General features: G+C 48.3%; 1 protein-coding gene across 5 annotated transcripts in view; it reads right to left on the bottom strand.

Moving 5' to 3' along the window:
• Nucleotides 1–18,369, bottom strand: part of Rgs3 (regulator of G protein signaling 3) — a 140,887-nt gene that overhangs the window by 58,607 nt on the left and 63,911 nt on the right. For all 5 annotated transcript variants that reach the window (XM_090330473.1, XM_090330472.1, XM_090330474.1 and 2 more), the window contains 3 exons: nucleotides 16,263–16,346; nucleotides 10,919–11,030; nucleotides 4,321–4,364 (listed from right to left, as the gene is read on the bottom strand). In XM_090330473.1, coding sequence (XP_090186599.1) covers nucleotides 4,321–4,364; nucleotides 10,919–11,030; nucleotides 16,263–16,346 — 240 coding nt within the window. The remainder of the gene's footprint in view (nucleotides 1–4,320; nucleotides 4,365–10,918; nucleotides 11,031–16,262; nucleotides 16,347–18,369) is intronic.

The raw sequence follows: 18,369 nt of genomic DNA, 5'->3' as shown, positions 1-18,369 counted from the left end.
AAATTTTTAAAATTGTTTTGAGGATAAAACCCAGGGCCCGGTACATACTAGGCAAGTGTTCTACCACTGAGTTCTAACTCCAGTCATTTTTTTTTTTTTGAGAGAGAGGGTCTCACTATATATTCTCCACTATCCTGGAACTCTCAATCGTCCTGCCTCCACCTCCTAGGGGCTGGGATTATAAGTGTGCACCACTATGCCCAGTTAGCATGGGTTGTTATTCTACTTGATGGAAGGGAAGAGAGACGTTAGAGGCTGAAGGCCTCTTTAAGCCTAATGGCCAATGAGCCACTAAGGGAAGACTCAAAGCCAAGAACTCCTGGACTCCTGGCTGGCAGGACTCCTCTCTTACAGGCCAGGAGGCAACCACAGTGCCAAGCCATTACAGTAAAATGGAAGTAGGCATGGAAATCTCCAAGCCTTGAGTTCATTGCCAACTCCCCCTCTTTCCCTCCCCCTTTTCCTCTTCTGTGCTGGTCCTGGGGCTTGAACACAGGGCCTGGGCACTGCCCCTGATAGTCTTTTTCTCAAGGCTAGCACTCTAGCACTTGAGCCACTGTGCCACTTATGGATTTTCCTGAGTAGTTTACTGGAGATGAGAATCTTCAAGGACTTTCCTGCTGAGATGGCTTCGAACTTTGATCTCAGTTTCTGAGTAGCTAGGCTTACCAGTGTGAGCCACCACCACTGAAAGCTTTTTGAGCAAGCATTTACTGCTGTGAGCCAATATTTTCTCCTTATAACACTGCAAGAAAGCTTCCCTAGGCTGGGAGGGCCTCTCAGGGTGACAGGGCTATGTTTCCTGATGCTGACACAGCCCCTCCAAAGGCCTGGGCCCACAGTGGTGGACACTTTACTGCAGTGCCTTGATATTTCATCCGACCTTACAAGGGAGATGTTATAAACATTCTGACTTGCTGACACCCTTAGGGACTACCCCTTGGGCAAGCACTCTACCCCCTGAGGCTCACTCTCCAGCGCAAGCACCACCCTTTGGAAAAACCCAGTTGCCACTCCTGGGATGGCAATCAGATTTTTTTTTTTTTGCCATGTTAAATAGACTGCAGCCCAATGCCGAGAGTCTGGCCTATTGGTAGAGTGCTTGCCTAGCATACACCAAGACCTGGATTCAATTCCTCGGTACCACATACATAGAAAAAGCTGGAAGTGGTGCTGCGGTAGAGTTCTAGCCTTGAGAAAAGCCCAAGGACAGTTCTCAGGCCCTGAGTTCAACCCCATGACTGGCAAAAAAGAAATAAATACATAGACTTCAGCTTAAGGATTTATCCCAGGTTCTCCTTCAGAGTCTCCTTCGGAAAGCCCAGAGGTATTTACATAGCTTGTCTCAGCAGAGGACTGGATTTTGGGGGTTTGGGGCTTAAACTGAATGCTAGAGGATCCAGAAAGCCTCATAGGCACCCTCTAAAACCAAGCCTGGATTGGGGTTTGGAGGTCTTGAATAGGAGTATATTTTGGGAGTATTAACTTAGGAGAAACGGCCAGGAAAGCATTGAGCCAGCTCCCTCCAGAAAAGCTGGACTCCCAGGTCCCCAATCTGTCTAAATTGGGAACTCAGCAGCTCCCCCAAATCCAGTGTATGTTTCAAGCCATCCAACTTGATTTTAACACCAACTTGTGCTATGACCTAGCATTGACACTGTAAGAATGTCTTGAAAGCACCCCTTCCTAACTCACTCACAGTCAATGCCTTCTGACTAGGTAGTGGTGGGCTAAGCAGAGACCTCTTGACTTCACAAGCCTCGAGTCAGCACTGGCCCAGGATCCCTGCACCTAAATACAGTCATCTGCAAATCCAATCAGTCTCCCAGCTTCTCTTAGTCTCTTTCAGACCCCATCTTGCCTAACTTCATTGCTCCTACATGTTTTTTTTCAAAATCCAAACTTCTTTTTCATCTGTGACTGAAGTTTACTCATTGGCCAACACAAGCATGTTCTCATTTAATTCGGTTTTTTTTCCCTAGTAGACAGGCAGGGAGGGAAGGCACAGCTGTACCATTCTGCAAATGAGAAACCCAAAGCTCAGAAGGGTCGAGGCAGAAGGAAATTGTCGCCTGCTTCCTTCAGGACCTGTGGCCTGATATACGTGGGAAACTGTATGCATATGTTACAAGGACATTTTCCCTAACTTTCCTCTAATGGGAGGGAATAAATATGAAGAGCCCTTCCTCCTGCAATGAAACTGAGAGTAGCTGCCACTTTCTGAGCACTCGGTGAGCCAGGCTCTGTGCTAAGTGTTCCAGATATAGTGTCTCAGTTAATCCTGCAAGGTAGGCCTTACTGCCGGATGTCACCAAAATCACTTGCCCCCAAGATCACTCAGGTAATGGCAAGATCAAGATTCAAAGCCAGGTCCTCTTAACTCCAAAGTGCAGACTCTGAAATGAACAGAACCAGCCTCAGGTTCCAGGTGAGGGAAAAGATGGTCCTGAACAAGCTACCTGTGCCCCAATGCCCCAGTGCTCTGAAGTCAGTCACAGGCATCTGTCCCATGGACTCACAGGGGACTGAGTGATACCTGCCCAGGGGCCTAAGGATGAGGACCCAGAGGTAGGAGCTGGCAGTAGGGAACAATCAGAGTGACAGTCCCAGGCTATTAGGGCTTTCTCAACATAGAGTAGAAACCCTTTCTAAACCCTGACTCTTCCCTTGGTTTCTTCTTGAGGTGCAACCCAGATGTCAAGCAATGAAGAAAAATTAGCTGGTGAAAATTCCAATGAAGATGTTGGTTTGGGGTGCTCCCTGGAACCCAAGGCCACCCATGTCAATAATACCCCTCGCTAAGAGCAAGCAGGCAGCTTGTCTTGCCTGCATTACAGATTTGTCTCTCATAAATTGCAGCCCATTAAGAGAAGAGAGAAGCTTCTAAATGTCTGCGAGCTTCCATCTCCCAGCCCCTCAGGGTCAGATCACCTGGCACTTTACTGAAATAAGAGGCCCCCAAATCAATATCCCTTCCCTTTAGAGAGCTGGGAAGCTTCAGATTCACTGTAGAAGTGCTTTTCTCTGGGAAAAACAAAACCCAGCCTGGAAGGAAACTCTCTTGGCATTAAGGGACCTCACTCCAATGACTTCCGGAGAGAAGGGAGTCAGAAGGATTGTGGAAGGGAGCCTGTTCCAGTTCATGTTCTGTCTCTAGTGCTAAAGAGATTCTACCAGCCGCTCCTTGTGTTCCATGTGGACGGGGCAGGAGGAGGATATGTAGTGTCCTCCACTCTATATTTTGCTGTCAAGCAAGTTCCCAGCTCAGCCCTGACCATGTCTACTGCTTCTCTATGCTCCCCTGGAAGCCAACATCTCAGCACCTGTCTTCTTCTAGGGGTTGGTTCCAAATACTCTCCCCTTTCCCAAAGCTGACACCTCTTGGTCAGGATCTGGTGAAAGGATTTTCTATCACCAACATGATTTTCTCCTCCTGATCAGCCCTCCAGGACGGGCTATGTAAACTCCCTAGTGGTGTTGATACCCTCAGGACTGCTAGAAGAGGCCAGTTTCAGTGCAGGTGGGGACAGGAATGGATTTCATGAATCCTTACTTGGGATAGACATTAATTGCCCTTTCTATCCATTCATAGACTCAAGATTGGGAATAGAAAATTCACAGAAGAATAAAAAGAATTCATGTGGCTTGGTGGCAAATCTTTTTTTTTCACTAACAGCTTCTTCAATTAAAAAAATAAAAACCCACCACATATTTTATTTACCAAATCATATCCAAGCAATGAGCTGTTTGCTCCCCAAATCCTGTCTTAGCTTCTGACCAGACTGAGCTAACCAGGAATATTAATCGTGAGAGTACCATTCCAAATGCAGACACTGGCTGTTTGCTTTAGCCTGTGTTGTCTGGCCCAGGTAAAGGTATAATTATCTAGGAGGCCTTTGAAGCACTGACAAGACCTGTAGGAGGGGGTAGTGGGTGGTACTTCCTGGAAAAAGAGGACTAAAGAGGCCAGCGAGGGAGGCAGAACAATCTCTAGAGGAAAAGATGTTAAATAAATAAACAGGATGATGCACAGCTGTCAGGCCACGCCCTCATCCTAAGTCCCGCTTTGCAGGTGCTAGGGTGGGGTTGGGGGACTCTCAGAGGCCATGGCAGGGCCATCTACTGCTCTTTCATGCAGAGTAAGACAGGGTGGATAGGGACCCGTACACAGCCTACAAAGAAAGAAACTGCCCTCCTGGCTGAGCCCTGAGCCACAGCAGATGCTCTGCAGAGGCTGATGTCAGAATCTGGTCTAGAATCTGGCCCCACATCTTCCCTCTAGCACTAAGTCTCTCCTCCAGTTCAGAAACAGGGACTCACCTCTGCCAGATACAGCACACAGAATTTCAAGTCTTCTGGAGAACCTTTGAGGGAACAAAGGGAAGAATTAAGAGTTGACTAAAATATCTCAGGGCTTTGCTGGGCACCACAGTGGTCTCACTGTGCGGGCAGAAATGACAGGTGCAGGGGACAGGGCTGTTACTGGAACAGAGCCCACAAACTCACTAACCAGGAGAAGGCACGATTGGAAGACATTCACCATGGTTCTTTTTGACCTAAGGAATGGAGGAAATATATGCTCAAGAGAGGCAACCAGGAGCCTCCTCTGGCATCAGACTAGGAGCTGCTTCCCCTCTGCACATCCCTACAATGAAGGCAGAGATGCAGCTCATCTCTGACGTGGCCTTAAACATTCCAGTGCCTTCACCATTTTGAAACTCAGTAAGAAGCCATGTGGCAGCTCGAGGGTCTAAGAGATGACCAGGCTTTTGGGAAAACCTAGTGGAGGCTCTCCTGAAGGAGGACCTTTCCTGGCTGGAGCTCCAGGGAGCAAGGAAGGATACTCTGGCTATTCCTTTAGAACCTAGAAGGATCTCCAGTGGAGCACTTGTCTGACCCAGGCCTGGCATGGTTGCAAACTCACAGCACCTCAAGCAATCGACCTCTCTAGGCAGGCTGACTTCCAGCTCTGCAAATGGGGACTGAATTCAAGGCCTGAACTCAGGGCCTGGCATTGCAGGGCAAGCACTACCATTTGAGCCATGCCTCCAATCATTTTACTTTTTAAAAATTTGTCTTTGAGATGGGGTCTCAAGCTTTATCCTGTGTTAGGCTTTAACTACAATCCTCCCATCTCTAACTCCCAAGTAGCTGGGATTGTAGGTGTGATATATCGTGTCTGGCGTAGGTATCTTTTTTTCCTCTTTTTTCTTTTGTGTATGTGCTTGTTACTGAGGCTTGTAATCCAGGCCTGAATACTGTCCCTGAGCATTTTCCCCCTCAAACCTGGTATTCTCTGTGGCTCTGCTATGGCTCTATATCTAGCTTTTTAAATTGGAGATAAGAATCTCATGGACATTCTTCCCTGGGCTGGCTTTGAACTATGATCCTCAGATCTCAGCCTCCTGAATAGCTAGCATTACAAGTGTAAGCCCCTGGCACTGGTTGAGGCTGTCATTTTGAGGGAAGTAACCATGTAGCATGTGTAACAGCCAACACTTGAAGTACTACAGAATGGTGAAGTTCAGGTGATGCTACATGTATCAGCTCAAGAGAGGAGCATAGCACTCTCCTTGATAGAGCACCGATCTGAGGGTCAGATGGATGAAGCAATTTGCCCAGAGGAGGGCCTAGATTTCCATCTGGCATCCACAGCCTATACTCTGACCCATTGTACAGCCTACTCCCAAATGCAGGGCCCCTTCAACATATGCTTAAAGCAAAGGAATTCTCAAACCCAAATCTGTCACAAGTAGGTGGCAGAAAGTTAACCAGAAGCCATGCCTTAGGCCAGCTTCCTAGAAAACCATCAAGAGGAGCCCTGTTACAAGGGAAGACCTACAAGTAATCACACAGAGAGTTTATGGGGCCAAAAGCCCTCAAGGGCCAGTGACACTAAGCAGAGCCAGATAAAAATACCTCATGAGTAAATGGGGTCTACTTCAGACTTACAATAAACACTTTCTGTGTATGAGCAGGAGCAGAAACAATAAGTGTTTCTACTTGACCCCACCTGGAGATGGGTTGTGGAGGTGGGGAGAGCCCTACCTCTGAAATCTGTCATGTTGAAGGAAACTAATACCAGACCTGCTGCCGAGGGTGGAGACAAGAGGAGGTAGGTTATTCTGTTTAAAAACACACACTGTGTTGCCAGGCTTTGGTGGCTCAGGCCTGTAATCTTAGCTACTCAGGAAGCTGAGATCTGAGGATCCTGCTCAAAGCCAGCCTTTGAGCAGAAGAGTGTGTGTGATGCTTATCTTCAATAACCAGAAAAAAGCTGGAAGAAGAGGTTTGGCTCAAGTGGTAAAGTACCAGCCATGAGCCAAAAAGATAAAAGTGTAAGGCTTAGAGTCCAAGCCCCAAAAAGACACACACACAAAAAAAAGTGGAAGGGAAAAAGGGAGGGGAGCAGAAAGGAGGGGAGAGAAGGAAGGAAGGAGGGAAAGAGGAAGGAGGGGTGGAAGGAACGAAGGAAGGAAGGACACACAGAGTTGTCCTTGAGTTTCTAGACCCTAGTGTCAAGGGAGAGTCAAAGAGATCTAGGTAAGAAAATGACAGAAATGTCAGCTTTGGAAGCTGGCAGAGTGAACAGAGGAAGATTTAGAAGGGAGGGAAAGGCCAGGGAATAAGAGACTACAGTAACAGAAGCTGATTTCCTCATCTGGGGACAACTGATGGATCACCTTGACAACTTCTGAGTGTGGTGACATGTCCCCCTCCTCCCCCCCATCTGCCCTGACCTCATGGCATGTGACTGCAAACTTTGCTTGGAATCTGCTCCATATCATGGCCAGGCACTGGCAGCATTGTGACAGGAGGCTGGAATGGGGGCCGTGCTCAGCATGATTCAGAGGCACACAAAAGAACAACAAACCAAGGCGCCAAGAGTGCCAGCGAGGAGCTGCTGTACTGTGGAAATGCACGAGGCAAGAGTACTCAATTCTGGTCTTAGATTCCCAACTCAACCATGCGCCAAATCCTCTTTGCTGGCCGTGGCAGAGCAGAAGGGTTCTTGTCCTCCTTCTCCCCTCACCAAGACTGAGGCCAGGAAAACAAAATAACTTTCCAGGCACTGGTGGCTCATGCCTATAATCCTAGCTACTCAGGAGGCTGAAATCTGAGGATTGCAGTTCAAAGCATCCAAGATAAGAAAGCCCGTGAGAATCTTATTTCCAGTTAGCTGCAAACAATCGAGCTGTCAATCAAGTGGTAGAGTGCCAGACTTTACTATGCTCAAGCCTTAGTACCAATGTACAGTGTATACATGCACCGACACAAACACTTATATGAGGTATTCAAGTAAGTGACAGAGCAGAGATTTGAACCCATGAATATGATGGCTACCTCCAAAGGTTGGGATCCTAACCACTGCGTCACACTTTTGTCCTGCTGCAGGCTCCCTTCCCTCTAGATTATAAGCTCCAGAAGTAGAGAATTCTCTTCTTCAGTAACCACCACAGTGGCTAGCACTGGAGATAGCCTCTGAAGATGCCTCAGAAAACATTCACTGAGTCACACTTAAATCTAAGTGCCCAGCAGCTTGGACCCACGCAGCTGAGAAGGGAGGCTGACATCCCAGTGTGGCCAGGGAGCCCATGAGTCAGCTGGATATTTCCAGGCCACGTCTGAGATCAGGGCAAGCCAAAAAGACACTGTGGGTGTGATGCTGGCCGCCTGGGAGGCAGACACACAAAGAGCAGCAAAGCCAGCGGGCGGTGGAGGCAGGAAGAGACCACAATGGGCTCTGGCTGGCTGGAGATGTCCCGATTGTTAGCGCCAGCCCTCGCCTGTTCTTATTACATGGCCTTTCAGTCCTGCTGAAGCTTGGAGGAGGCTGGGAAGGAGGAGGCAGGCCAAGCTGAAGTGGCCACTCCGGCTGGGAGCCTTGGAGGAAGGGACACCCCACCCCAGCTCCCAAGTTGATACAGAGCTTAGACTCTCGGGTTCATTCACCGGCTCATCATTACCTCAATGAACATTCACTAGGCACCTACAATGTTCCACAGCCCATTCTACATCCTGAGAGTATTTTTGGTTAGTGGAGCTGGGCGGCCCTTGCACAAAGCACAAGGCAAATGAAATGGTTTGTCCCCTGCCAGAGAGCAACCGTGGCAGCCCAGCCTTCTGGAAATGCTAGGCCCATTCTTTCTCTACTACCTTCTTTGCGCCATATGTGTTGACACAATGCGGGGTGGGCTGGGGGGAATAAAACCCTAGGCCCATGCCTGTAATGCTCATGAGGTTGAGATCTGAGGATTCTAATTTGAAGCTAAGGGACAACACCCAGGCCCCCTGCGTTCAAATTTTACTACCAGATATACACACAGAGGAATCTTAAAATTGTGTGCTGTAAACATTGGTTATCAGACTGTCCTGAAACCAGAGGCTCCAGTTTAAGATCCAAATGCATCCTTTAAAATGCACCCCACACTTGGGATCCTGTTGCAGCAACAAGTCTCCTGGGACCTTGAGGGGTGAGGGGCAGAAAACCTGGAACAAGAGGTTCTGAGGCTTCAACACTAACTGTGGCAGAAAGCAACAACCCAGGACTGGTGAACCTCAAGACCAGCTCGGGGAAATGGGGGTGGGCACTGCACTGGTACCTGGCAAGACATCTTAGCACAGGACTGTGCACCTTGAATGTGCACTCAAGCATCACCAAGCTATTTCCTTTGCTCATAGCAGCTTCAGGCACCTCCCTCCCAGAAGCTTGTCCCTAAACCATCTCAGACCTGTGGTCTTCCCAACAAATCCAGGGTAGGCAAATCCTCTCTCACGACAACCCATCAGGCTCTGAGTCCGTGGTCATCTCTCCCAAGGCCTTGGCCATGCTCAGTCCTGCCTAGCTGGACCAACATCTGCAGACAGACACATTTTCCAGTCCAAAAGAGCCAGGCCTGTTCAAAGTTAGGGCTCACGTGGAACTCCACATCTTCAGAGCCCCCTATAACACCTGGGGGCCCACATCACCCACTGTGTCTCTCACAGCAGAGGATGGCTCTCACCCTTCAAATCTTGGGACTAGAGGAAGGGAAAACCCAACCAATTCCCAGTCTAGGCATCTCCACCTCCCTCTGCCCCTTCCAGGATGGAAGCAAAGCAGTATGGGTACTATCTAGCTTTTCTCCACAGCCATAAAACTTCTGTCTGGAGTCATATTAGTGACAAAGGCTCCTAAAGCTCCAACTACTGCCCTCACGGCTCTTTCTTCTACTGCCTTCTCCTCCAGCTCCAACCTCCACACAAATCTCAGGTAGCTAAACACACTCCTTCCTTTCCTTCTCTCAATTTAACAGGAACCTGAGACAGAGGGGTCCTGGGTTTGTGGCCCAGGTCTGCAGTATGCACAGCAAAGCTGGTTCTTTATTCCAGTCATGGCATTTGCTCTGCCCTTCCCAGTCCCTCAGGTGGGCTGAGTCCTAGAGCCCACAGCATTGTAAGGGTCTATGTGTGCATATTTGTGGACAGGAAGCTGGGTATGAGAGCAGGCAAGGGTGAGAGCAACAACATGGAGCCCAGGGCAGAGTCCAGGATGCCCCAGGGGAACCATCTGGCAGCCTGATGCCTGTAAAAGTGGCTCAGAGGACAGCTCCTCCCATTGCCCCTTGGTCAGGCTGAGCCACTTGCCTGGAGAGCAGAGCTGGCCCTGAGTGAGGTGACTTGCTCTTCCCAGTCATCCTGGTCAGTGCGCAGGACCGAGGCAGAGCCAGAGTGGGAGCATAGTAAGTGACTTCCGGTGGGGAGGCGGAGCTGGAGGTGCTCTCGCGGCCAGGTTCCCAAGACAGGAGCATGGCCCCCGGTATCAAGCATACAGGATGGCTTTGCAAGCAATCAGGAAGTTTTCCTGAAGCTAAACCCTGCCAAAACAGAATTCTTTTGCTGCTCATATTTTCCTCCCTGCCCCTGCTGCCTATGTTCACCCAGGTCTGTTGTTGTTTGCATAATCTGGGAGAGGAAACCGAGCCCCTTTCAGCGGAGACCTCAGGCGCCACAGCAACCCTGTTGGACAGATACTCACAGCTGGCTTCCCGTCTCGGTTCCCCGGTGGGCCCAGTGTGCCATGGAAAGTTTTGGGTTAGGAATTGACTAAACCCTCCTGTGTGAGTTGCTCACAAACCCCCAACCACATGGGCTCCAGCTTCCTGGGGCTCTAGCCAGGGCCATGCTGCTGGCTGAGAAAGGCCACTTGGTCTCTATCTATGAATATGTGCATGTGTGGTTAGTAGGGTGGCAAGGAGCATTTACTGAGTTCCTGTTTGAGACCAGATGCTTTGCATGAATGACTTAACTTCACCCAACAGCCTTCTGTGGTACTGTTAGTGTGCACGTGTGTGTGTGTGTGTGTGTGTGTGTGTGTGTGTGTGTGTCCCCTGGAGTTTGAACTCAAGGTCTGGGCACTCTCCCTGAGCTTTTCTGTTCAAGGCTAGAGCTCTACCACTGGAGCCACAGTTCTACTGCCTTCCTTCTTGGTAGTTAATTGGAGATAAGAATCTCACAGGCTTTCCTGCCCAGGCTGGCTTTGAACTGTCATCATCAGATCTCAGCCTCCTGAGCAGGTAAGATCACAGGAGTGCACCTCCACCACCTGGCCCTGAGGTACTGTGAGTATTGCTTCTCTGTATTCACATGAGGAAGCAGGCTCGGACAGGTTGAGTAGCTTGCCCAGGATCACACTGCCAGTGAGGAGCAGAGACAAGACTTCAACACAAGTCTGAGTCCAGAGTTCTTTTGCACCCAGTTCAGTAGCCTCTCCTGAAGCTCTCTAGAAGGTCCCGACATCAGCCTAGAATGAAGTGCCAGCATCTGCAAGCCTGCCAGGGCTAGGGAAGAGTCTAGTAACTCTTACCCAAATGCCCCACTGAGGCTGGTGTCAGGCTCCCAGAGGGGCTGCTAGACTGGACATCCAGACACTTCTTACCTTCCTGCAGCTTCACGCTCTGGAGGTAGAGGGGGTTCCTCAGGACGTTGCAGCGGCCTGGCTCGTCCTCCTTGGTGAAGAGCAGCAGATCTGAGTAGGCAAACAGTGTCACCTGTGCAGAGGGATGGCAAACAGAACTCGCTGCTCAGCAGTCCTCAGGCCACAGGGAGCCATAGTGGCCCCCAGAACCCTGGGGAAATGCATGCAGGTCATCTCAGACAGAACCAGGAATAATTCCCAAGTGTGGACCTGCCACTCACACAGAGACCCTCCCTGAAATCTGGTCAGCCTTTGTTCCTTATTCTCTATTTTTCCTCTCCTCAAAACTGAAGACGTCAACAAAAAGAAATAATGGTAGATGGTACTCTCCATAGCAGATGGCTCTGCCGGCCTCTTCACAGTCTGGGGGCCCTAATGTGCCCTTGAACCCCTTGCCGTTAGCCCTGGATGTTTAGAGAGTGAAGTGAAGCCTCATGGGTATAAAGCAGTGTCACCAAATTCCTTGCAGATCACCCGTTAACCACATTAATGGTTCAGGGAAAAGCCGGTTTACTCATATTCTAATACAGATTTTTGCATAACTTTTATCTCCTTTACATACTAACTACTCAAAAAAAGGGCAAAGGAAGAAAGCTATTTTTAGACATGACCGGGGAACTATAAGCATGCTTAGCATACTTTTACACTAAGAAAAATCCCCTTGATCCTCTACTGCTGCCGAAGTTACACCTCTCTTTGTTTTGTAAATCCTGCAGTGGCCTTAAGAGCAATAAAATCCATTTTTAGATTCTCAGAAAAACCAAGCATTATCAATTATGGAAACTTCTGTTTTGAGGTGTCACACCTGACACCTCATCCCTTCTACAGCAAGAATTAACCAGAGGGCTTACACATATCAAAGGGTACAGGGAGTGCGTGCTGTGTTGTCACCTAAGTTTACAAAGCCACATGCTGACATTTAGCTTGCAAACTGTTCAGGAGGATCACACAACTCCACCCCAAAGACTTTCTCCTACAGAAACACTTAACAAAGCTGCATTAATATGCACATAGGAGGATGTTCTCAGGAGCACTTTTATAGGTTAAAAAAATGGTACACGACTGTAATCACAAAACTTAGGTGGCAGAGATAGGAGGATCTTGACTTAAGAGGCCAGTCTGAGCTACATAATGAGACTTTGTTAATAGCAATAACAATAACAACAATATTAAAGCCCATCAAGGCTTTAAGAGGATGTATACAATAAACGTTGCTATCTTTCCATGGTAGCATGTTATGCAGCTATTAAAAAGAATCAAGTAGAGCTAGGTGGACAGAAATAGAAATCCATCTATCAAAGCAAAACAGTGTGTGTGCTGTGCAAAAATACCCAGAGAATAATGATATTGTATAAAACAAAAACCTCTATGTTTATATATTTTTAAGTATCTCACATACTACTGTCCTCATTCAGGGCAATGAGATTTTACTTTACCCATTTTTCTTGAGCACTCTTTGGCATTTTTGTAATTTAAAAAATATGTAAGATACATTCAAAGGTTTAGTGTCTCGAGCACTGCACAAGCGTAAAGTGGAAGGGCACTGATTGGGACACAGAGGTGATTTGGAGACATCCTAGAGCAAGGGTGTCAGGGGGTCTGTATTCTCTCATGGGGCCCAAGCATGAGGACTCCAGAATTCTGTACTAGAAGAGATCTTACTGGTAGCCCCATGCATCCCTTCCAGCAAGGCCCTGCCTCAGCCCCACTCAAAAGAAGCCCCCAGTTGCTGAACTTTTGCTTCTGTCTTGTGGCTCCTCATTTAAATAACATTATTGCCCTGACAAATGAAGAACTTTCAGCTTAGAGAGGTTAGTGAGCTAGCAATATATCTGCAGCTGCTCTGTCTCTGAAGGTAAAAGCACACAAACAGTAACTACTTAAGAAGAGCAAAAGAAATTAAGTAAATAAATAAAAATCAAAGAAAATGATGGAAAAGTCCCAAAATATTCCAACTGGATTGTCTACGGAGGGAGCTGCTAGAAATTCTAAGCAAAGAATGAAAGTGGTAGGGACACTAGCTGGAAACACTAGGCAAACCCTCATGTTCCTGCATCAACTCAAGGGAAATCTGGCCTTACCTCCAGACTTACAAGGAAGCTGGCAGGGAAAAATTCACTAGAAACCTAGAAAGTTAAAAAAAAACATGGCCAAGGCCCAGAGAGGGCTGGATGGGGGGCCAGTGGGAGGAGCCATGGGTAAGGTGAAAAAAGGCCTAAGCCACTGCCCTATCAATTCCCAGAGCTGAGAATATGGTCTAGACAGGAAGTGATTAAAGCATGCGTGAAGAATTTCCCCCAAAGGTCAGGTCAGGGAAAGGACAGAGCTGGCACACGGCTGGAGTCGAGGCAGAGGCCAAAGCAGGACAAGGACCAAGTGCCAGAGCAGGAGATATATGTGAACCCCTTCCCCTTCTCCTGCCCTTGCTCCAGTAGGATCCCTAGCAGCCCACAGAAGAATGATGCCAGCGCCGCCATCCAGTTACCTGCTGCCTTCTACCCCAGGCTGCAGGAGTCTCCAGGTATCTTTCCCATGCCTGCTCCCAGCTTACATCTGAGCTCCCAGAGGCAAAGATGGAGGGAAGGTATGGCCAGAGGAGCTAGCCTTACAACCTGGAGGGTACTTTCTCAAGTGGTCCTAACCTAGCTTCTCCTGGGAATGTGGCTGTAGGGCAGAGTTTGCAGACAGGACCTAAGTACACCTTAGTTAATAGTAAACTAGTGAGTCAGTGTGTAAAGTGAGGGTGTGTCTGTCTTGTGCCTCACAGTATTCCAGGAACCTAGCACAGGCCCTGGCTACAGTGGAAATGCTGGGCAACTATTGTTTGAATGTACAAATGGGCTGATCCAAAATGCTGATGGGATCTCTGTACACATTGGGCAAGTTTGTGGGGAGGGGAGTATGGTGAGCACAGTGTACAGAGTGGCACTGGACCAGCTCGTAGGCATTGACAAATTGGAGCATGCACACCCAGAGAAGAGAGGAGCCCACAGAACAGGAAGGAACATTCCAGAAATGCAGATTTCTGTCAATCACATAGCAGCATTTCCTACAAGTGGGGGCTCTCAAGTCACAAATGTACTGTTCAAAGGGGCTGCCCTTTCTGGTTCTGGAAACCATTTGCTGGAAGGCCACAGGGGAGCAACAAGAACAGATGATTCCTGAGAACCCACGATGCTAAGGTTCTCTAAAGTTACCCAACACTCTCTGGAATTGGTTTCTATTTTTAGCTTGAGAGACCTAAAAAGCTACCAAGAGCCTCTGATTGTTATTGTACTTCAAGGGAAAGGTCTATACTTATTAGACAGGTCCTTACATTATACCCTTCAGTCTGTCCATTCCAAGTCTGCAGAGACCCATAAGGCACAGACTTGGAATATGAATTAGAACTATGGTGATGGCTTGGCTGGTGTGTGCATGTGTTTGTTTGTTTGTTTGTTTTAGCAAACATATACCAGAGGCAGCAGGGGTCCTGAAAAACACAGTGCTGAGCCAGAGAGCTGAGGATTCATCTTGGCTCCATTCCTTCCCCGCCTCAGGCTTCTGGTTGTACAGCCTGAGTTTCCTTATCTACAAAGTGGGGAGTAATTGAATCTCTCCTGGGAGCTCTACAGAGCTCACCCAGATCAAGTATGCAAGCTGCATATGTGCTGAGGACACACGGTAGGGGCCCCCTGTGTGCAGGCTGAATGGGGCGCTTGATAGTAGAGTGAATGTTGACACGGGTGTGTGCTGTGGGGCAACTGCTGCCTTCTTGGTCTGCTGGTTGTCTAGTCACACTTCGCCTGCTGAGCCCACACATCGGATTCCCCTTCACCACACCCAACCAGAGCAGCATCTCACTCCTAAAACCCAGATCCCCTCCACCCAGTGGAGGCACTGCCACTGAGGCAGGTCACAGGACAAAGGTCACAGGACAAACTGAGGTTCTGAAGGAAGTTCTCAAGTGGGATCCAGATGTGACCTCCACATCCCACTGTGGCAGAACAAGCATGCCCTCTCCCCAGGGAGCCCTCTTAAAACGAGACAATGACCATTTGGAACATTGGAGCTTATGGTCGACTTCCTTAAAAACTAACCAAAACAAAGCAAAAGCTAACCTGGGCCTTCGCCATGGTCACTCACTCCAGCCTGGACTGCTGGGCCCCCAAGGGCCCTTAGAGACCAGCCAGCTTTCAGGCTTCACAGGGGTACCTCAAATACATATCCCCATGTCCACTGTGCAGGTGGGAGAAGTGAAGCCAGAAGCAGGACGGGAGCTAGAGGAGGAGAGGCTTCCTGCCTCCAAGTTTCCCCAACTTCCTACTGTGCCAAGTGACTACCTGGGCAGAGCCCTCTCTACATCAGGACTGACCTGCAGCAAGCCTCCTGTTTATGCACTAGGTTCCCTCCACCCCCCCCAAGTCCCCCCCAAGCTGGACCTTCTGCTCCTAAGGGAAGGAGGTGTGGGGGGTGGGGGGGTGGAGAGAGAGCACACTGGTACTATTGTTTGAACTCAGGGAGCTCATGCTTTCTCTTGTTTTTTTTTGTTGTTGTTGTTTGTTTTTATTTTGTTTTTTACTCAAGGCTGGTGCTTTACCGCTTGAGCCATCCCTTCACATTTGGCTTTTGGCTAGTTAGTTGGAGATAAAAGTCTCAAGAGACCTTTCTTCCTGGGATGGCTTTGAACTGTGATCCTCAGATCTCAGCCTTCAGAGTAGCTAGGTTTACACGTGTGAGTCACCACACCTGGCTCCCAAGTAGACTGACGCTCAAGGACAGGGGCTGGGCAAGGGCCCGGCATGAATGAGGTTCTTTCCATGAGAGATGAGAAGACAGAGCCCCAGGCACACGAGCATGGTCCCACCCCTCCCCTTGCTGACATGAGAACCCAGGACAAGTTCCAGAAGGGGTCTTTCCAAAGGGGCTAATACACTTAGAAAACTCACGTAATAGATATCCCTCTAAAACTTCTCTCGAGCTAACAGCTTTAACCTCACCACAAAGTCAGTATCAAAGTCCAGGTGAACAGTCATTCTTCCCCATAGAGGGAGTCAAGAAAACAATGGAATGCCTTAGGAGGCGAGGGAAAGTTGGAATCATCAAAGATGGACTAAGTGGCTTGAAGAGGTGGTGAGTTCCCCATCGCTAGATGTGTACAAGCCAGGCAGCTATTTAGGAAGAGGACATGAGAATAGGCTGTAGGTCTCCTCAATACCCATAGACTGTACACTACTAAGATTAGTAAGAGGGGAGAAGGGTGAGGTGCCTGGAGGCTGGCCAGGAAAATCCAGCGAGAGCCAGCCTGGCAATGCCCACATCCTACCTGAGAAGCCTTGTTCCTTCCTTCATACAGCAGCAGCTCCTCAGAGAGCAGGAGGGTCCGGGCAGGGTTACAAAGATCTAGGGGCTGAAAAAGAAAAAGCAGGGCTCTGAGTGGGCAGTTCAAAGAGGCCCCTGAGGGGAGTAGCTTGTCAAAGCCAGCCAGTGGGAACCCTCCTCCCCGCTCCCCCTGAGAACCCACAAGCCCTTCATGGAACAGAAAGGCACTCACTGGCTCTTATCCTGTGAGGAGCTGCGGCTACCACCTTCCCCAGCAGTGTCTACCCTGATCGCTGTGCTCTCTGGCAGGAAATCCAACCACATGCTTAGGCCCTCTGTGGCCCTTCCCCCTCTGCTCACCCCCACACTGAGGCTCTTTTCAACCTGCCACCTGTCCTGCTCACTCCCCACAGGAGGGTCCCTGATGTCAGGCCCTGCAAGTTTCCTGACACCCACATGCCAAGAGATGTGTCTATCCAGCCTGCTTTCAAGGCCAGGCCTTTCCTTGTTCTGTAGTCAAAATGCACTTGAGCTGAGTGACTCCTCCTCACTCATAGGGTTCCCCAAGAACCAATTCTCCCCCTAAACTTCTCATCCTATCATTCACCCAGAGAGAGTTCGTTAAATTCTAGGTCATCCCATCAGGACTTGTCCTTGTGAATGTGTATTTATAACGTGGCTTCTAGGTACCTGGACTGCAGTGAAGATACTGAAGATAATGAAGCAAGTTTCAGTTACACACAAGTTGATGATGGCGCTTTAAATAATAGGAGGCCAAAGAAGCAAGGCCCAAATAAATACATCCAGTAGGGTTTCATTAAATACCACTCCAAAAGAGGCAAGAAGCTGTTATTTGAGGGAAACATACCCAGATGGTAAAATGAAAGAGAAGTAAGAACTGCTCACCACTGGGCCAGGTGTTGGGGGACTGGGCACCTCTGGCCGGGAAGAATAAGGTGCTCAGAAAGATACGTGGGGTTTCCAGACTGCCCACAGGGCCAGTCCTTCATCTTCAGGGAATTCTTAAAGTGAATTCTTTTTTTTTTTAATTTTTTTATTGTAATTAGTAAAAGGGTTACATGATATTTGCCAGATAGAAGGTGCATTAATTCACATACATTGATACCCTTTCACATGTCTTGGTACCCATTACCCTCCCCCCCACATCCCCCACCCGTCTTGGTTTTCCCCCCTTAAAGGGAATTCTTAAAGGGAATTCACTTTGTGCAATTAAGCATTATGCTATTTTTTAGTTTGTGTATTTTATACTTTAATTTTTTTCAAGGAATTTTCATAATGCCTTAAAAACAAGTTTTAAAACAAACAAACAAAAAAATCCAAGAAGCATGTACAGAGTTGTGCACCTATAATCTCAATCGTCAGGGAGCTGAGAGGGAAGACTAAGTTCAAGGGGAGCCTGGGCTACATAGAAAAAGCCTATTTCAATTTTATAAAACCAAAATAAGTCAACAAAAGAAAAGGGTATCAAGGCCTCTGTCACATGCTAAGGAAGAGATGAGAGCCACCCCCCCCCAAAAAAAAACAAAGGGCAGACCTTACCAGCAGAGTTGCTGAGGGAATGGGGCATTACCTGTCACCAACATGTTAAGTCCTGGCCAAGTTGGGGTTCTAAAACCCACCAGACAGTGACAGGTACAGGATGGGATGTCACAGTCAGAAATGAAGGCCATGGGACTGTATCACCTCTATGCTGTTGATGACAGCAGTTTGTCAGTATTTATAAAGTGTCTTAAAGACACTCATGACCCATGATTGTGCCATTTCATATCCATGAAGCTTTCCCAAAGAAAAATAACCAGTGACAATTCACACGCAAAATTGCCATTGAAGAATTATTTACAACACCAGAAGAATAAACATGTATCTGTATACAGAACTAGTTAAATAAGCAAAGTATATCCATATGGTAGAAGACTGGGAACCACTATAGAATCCAGACTTAAAGAACATGCAATAAGGAGAGAATGTGCATGCTACAATTTTTGTCTAAAAAAGGCAACCAAAGCAGAATGTGGTAGCATATGCCCGCCAAGCCCAACAAGGAGTCTGAAGCCGGGAGGTTGGAGAGGATTAGGTAGCCATCCTGGCTA

This window comes from Megascapheus bottae, chromosome 3 (genome assembly GCF_031878675.1).
Source record: "Megascapheus bottae isolate mThoBot1 chromosome 3, mThoBot2.hap1, whole genome shotgun sequence".
NCBI lineage: Eukaryota > Metazoa > Chordata > Mammalia > Rodentia > Geomyidae > Megascapheus > Megascapheus bottae.
This window is presented reverse-complemented; position numbering and strand designations above follow the sequence as displayed.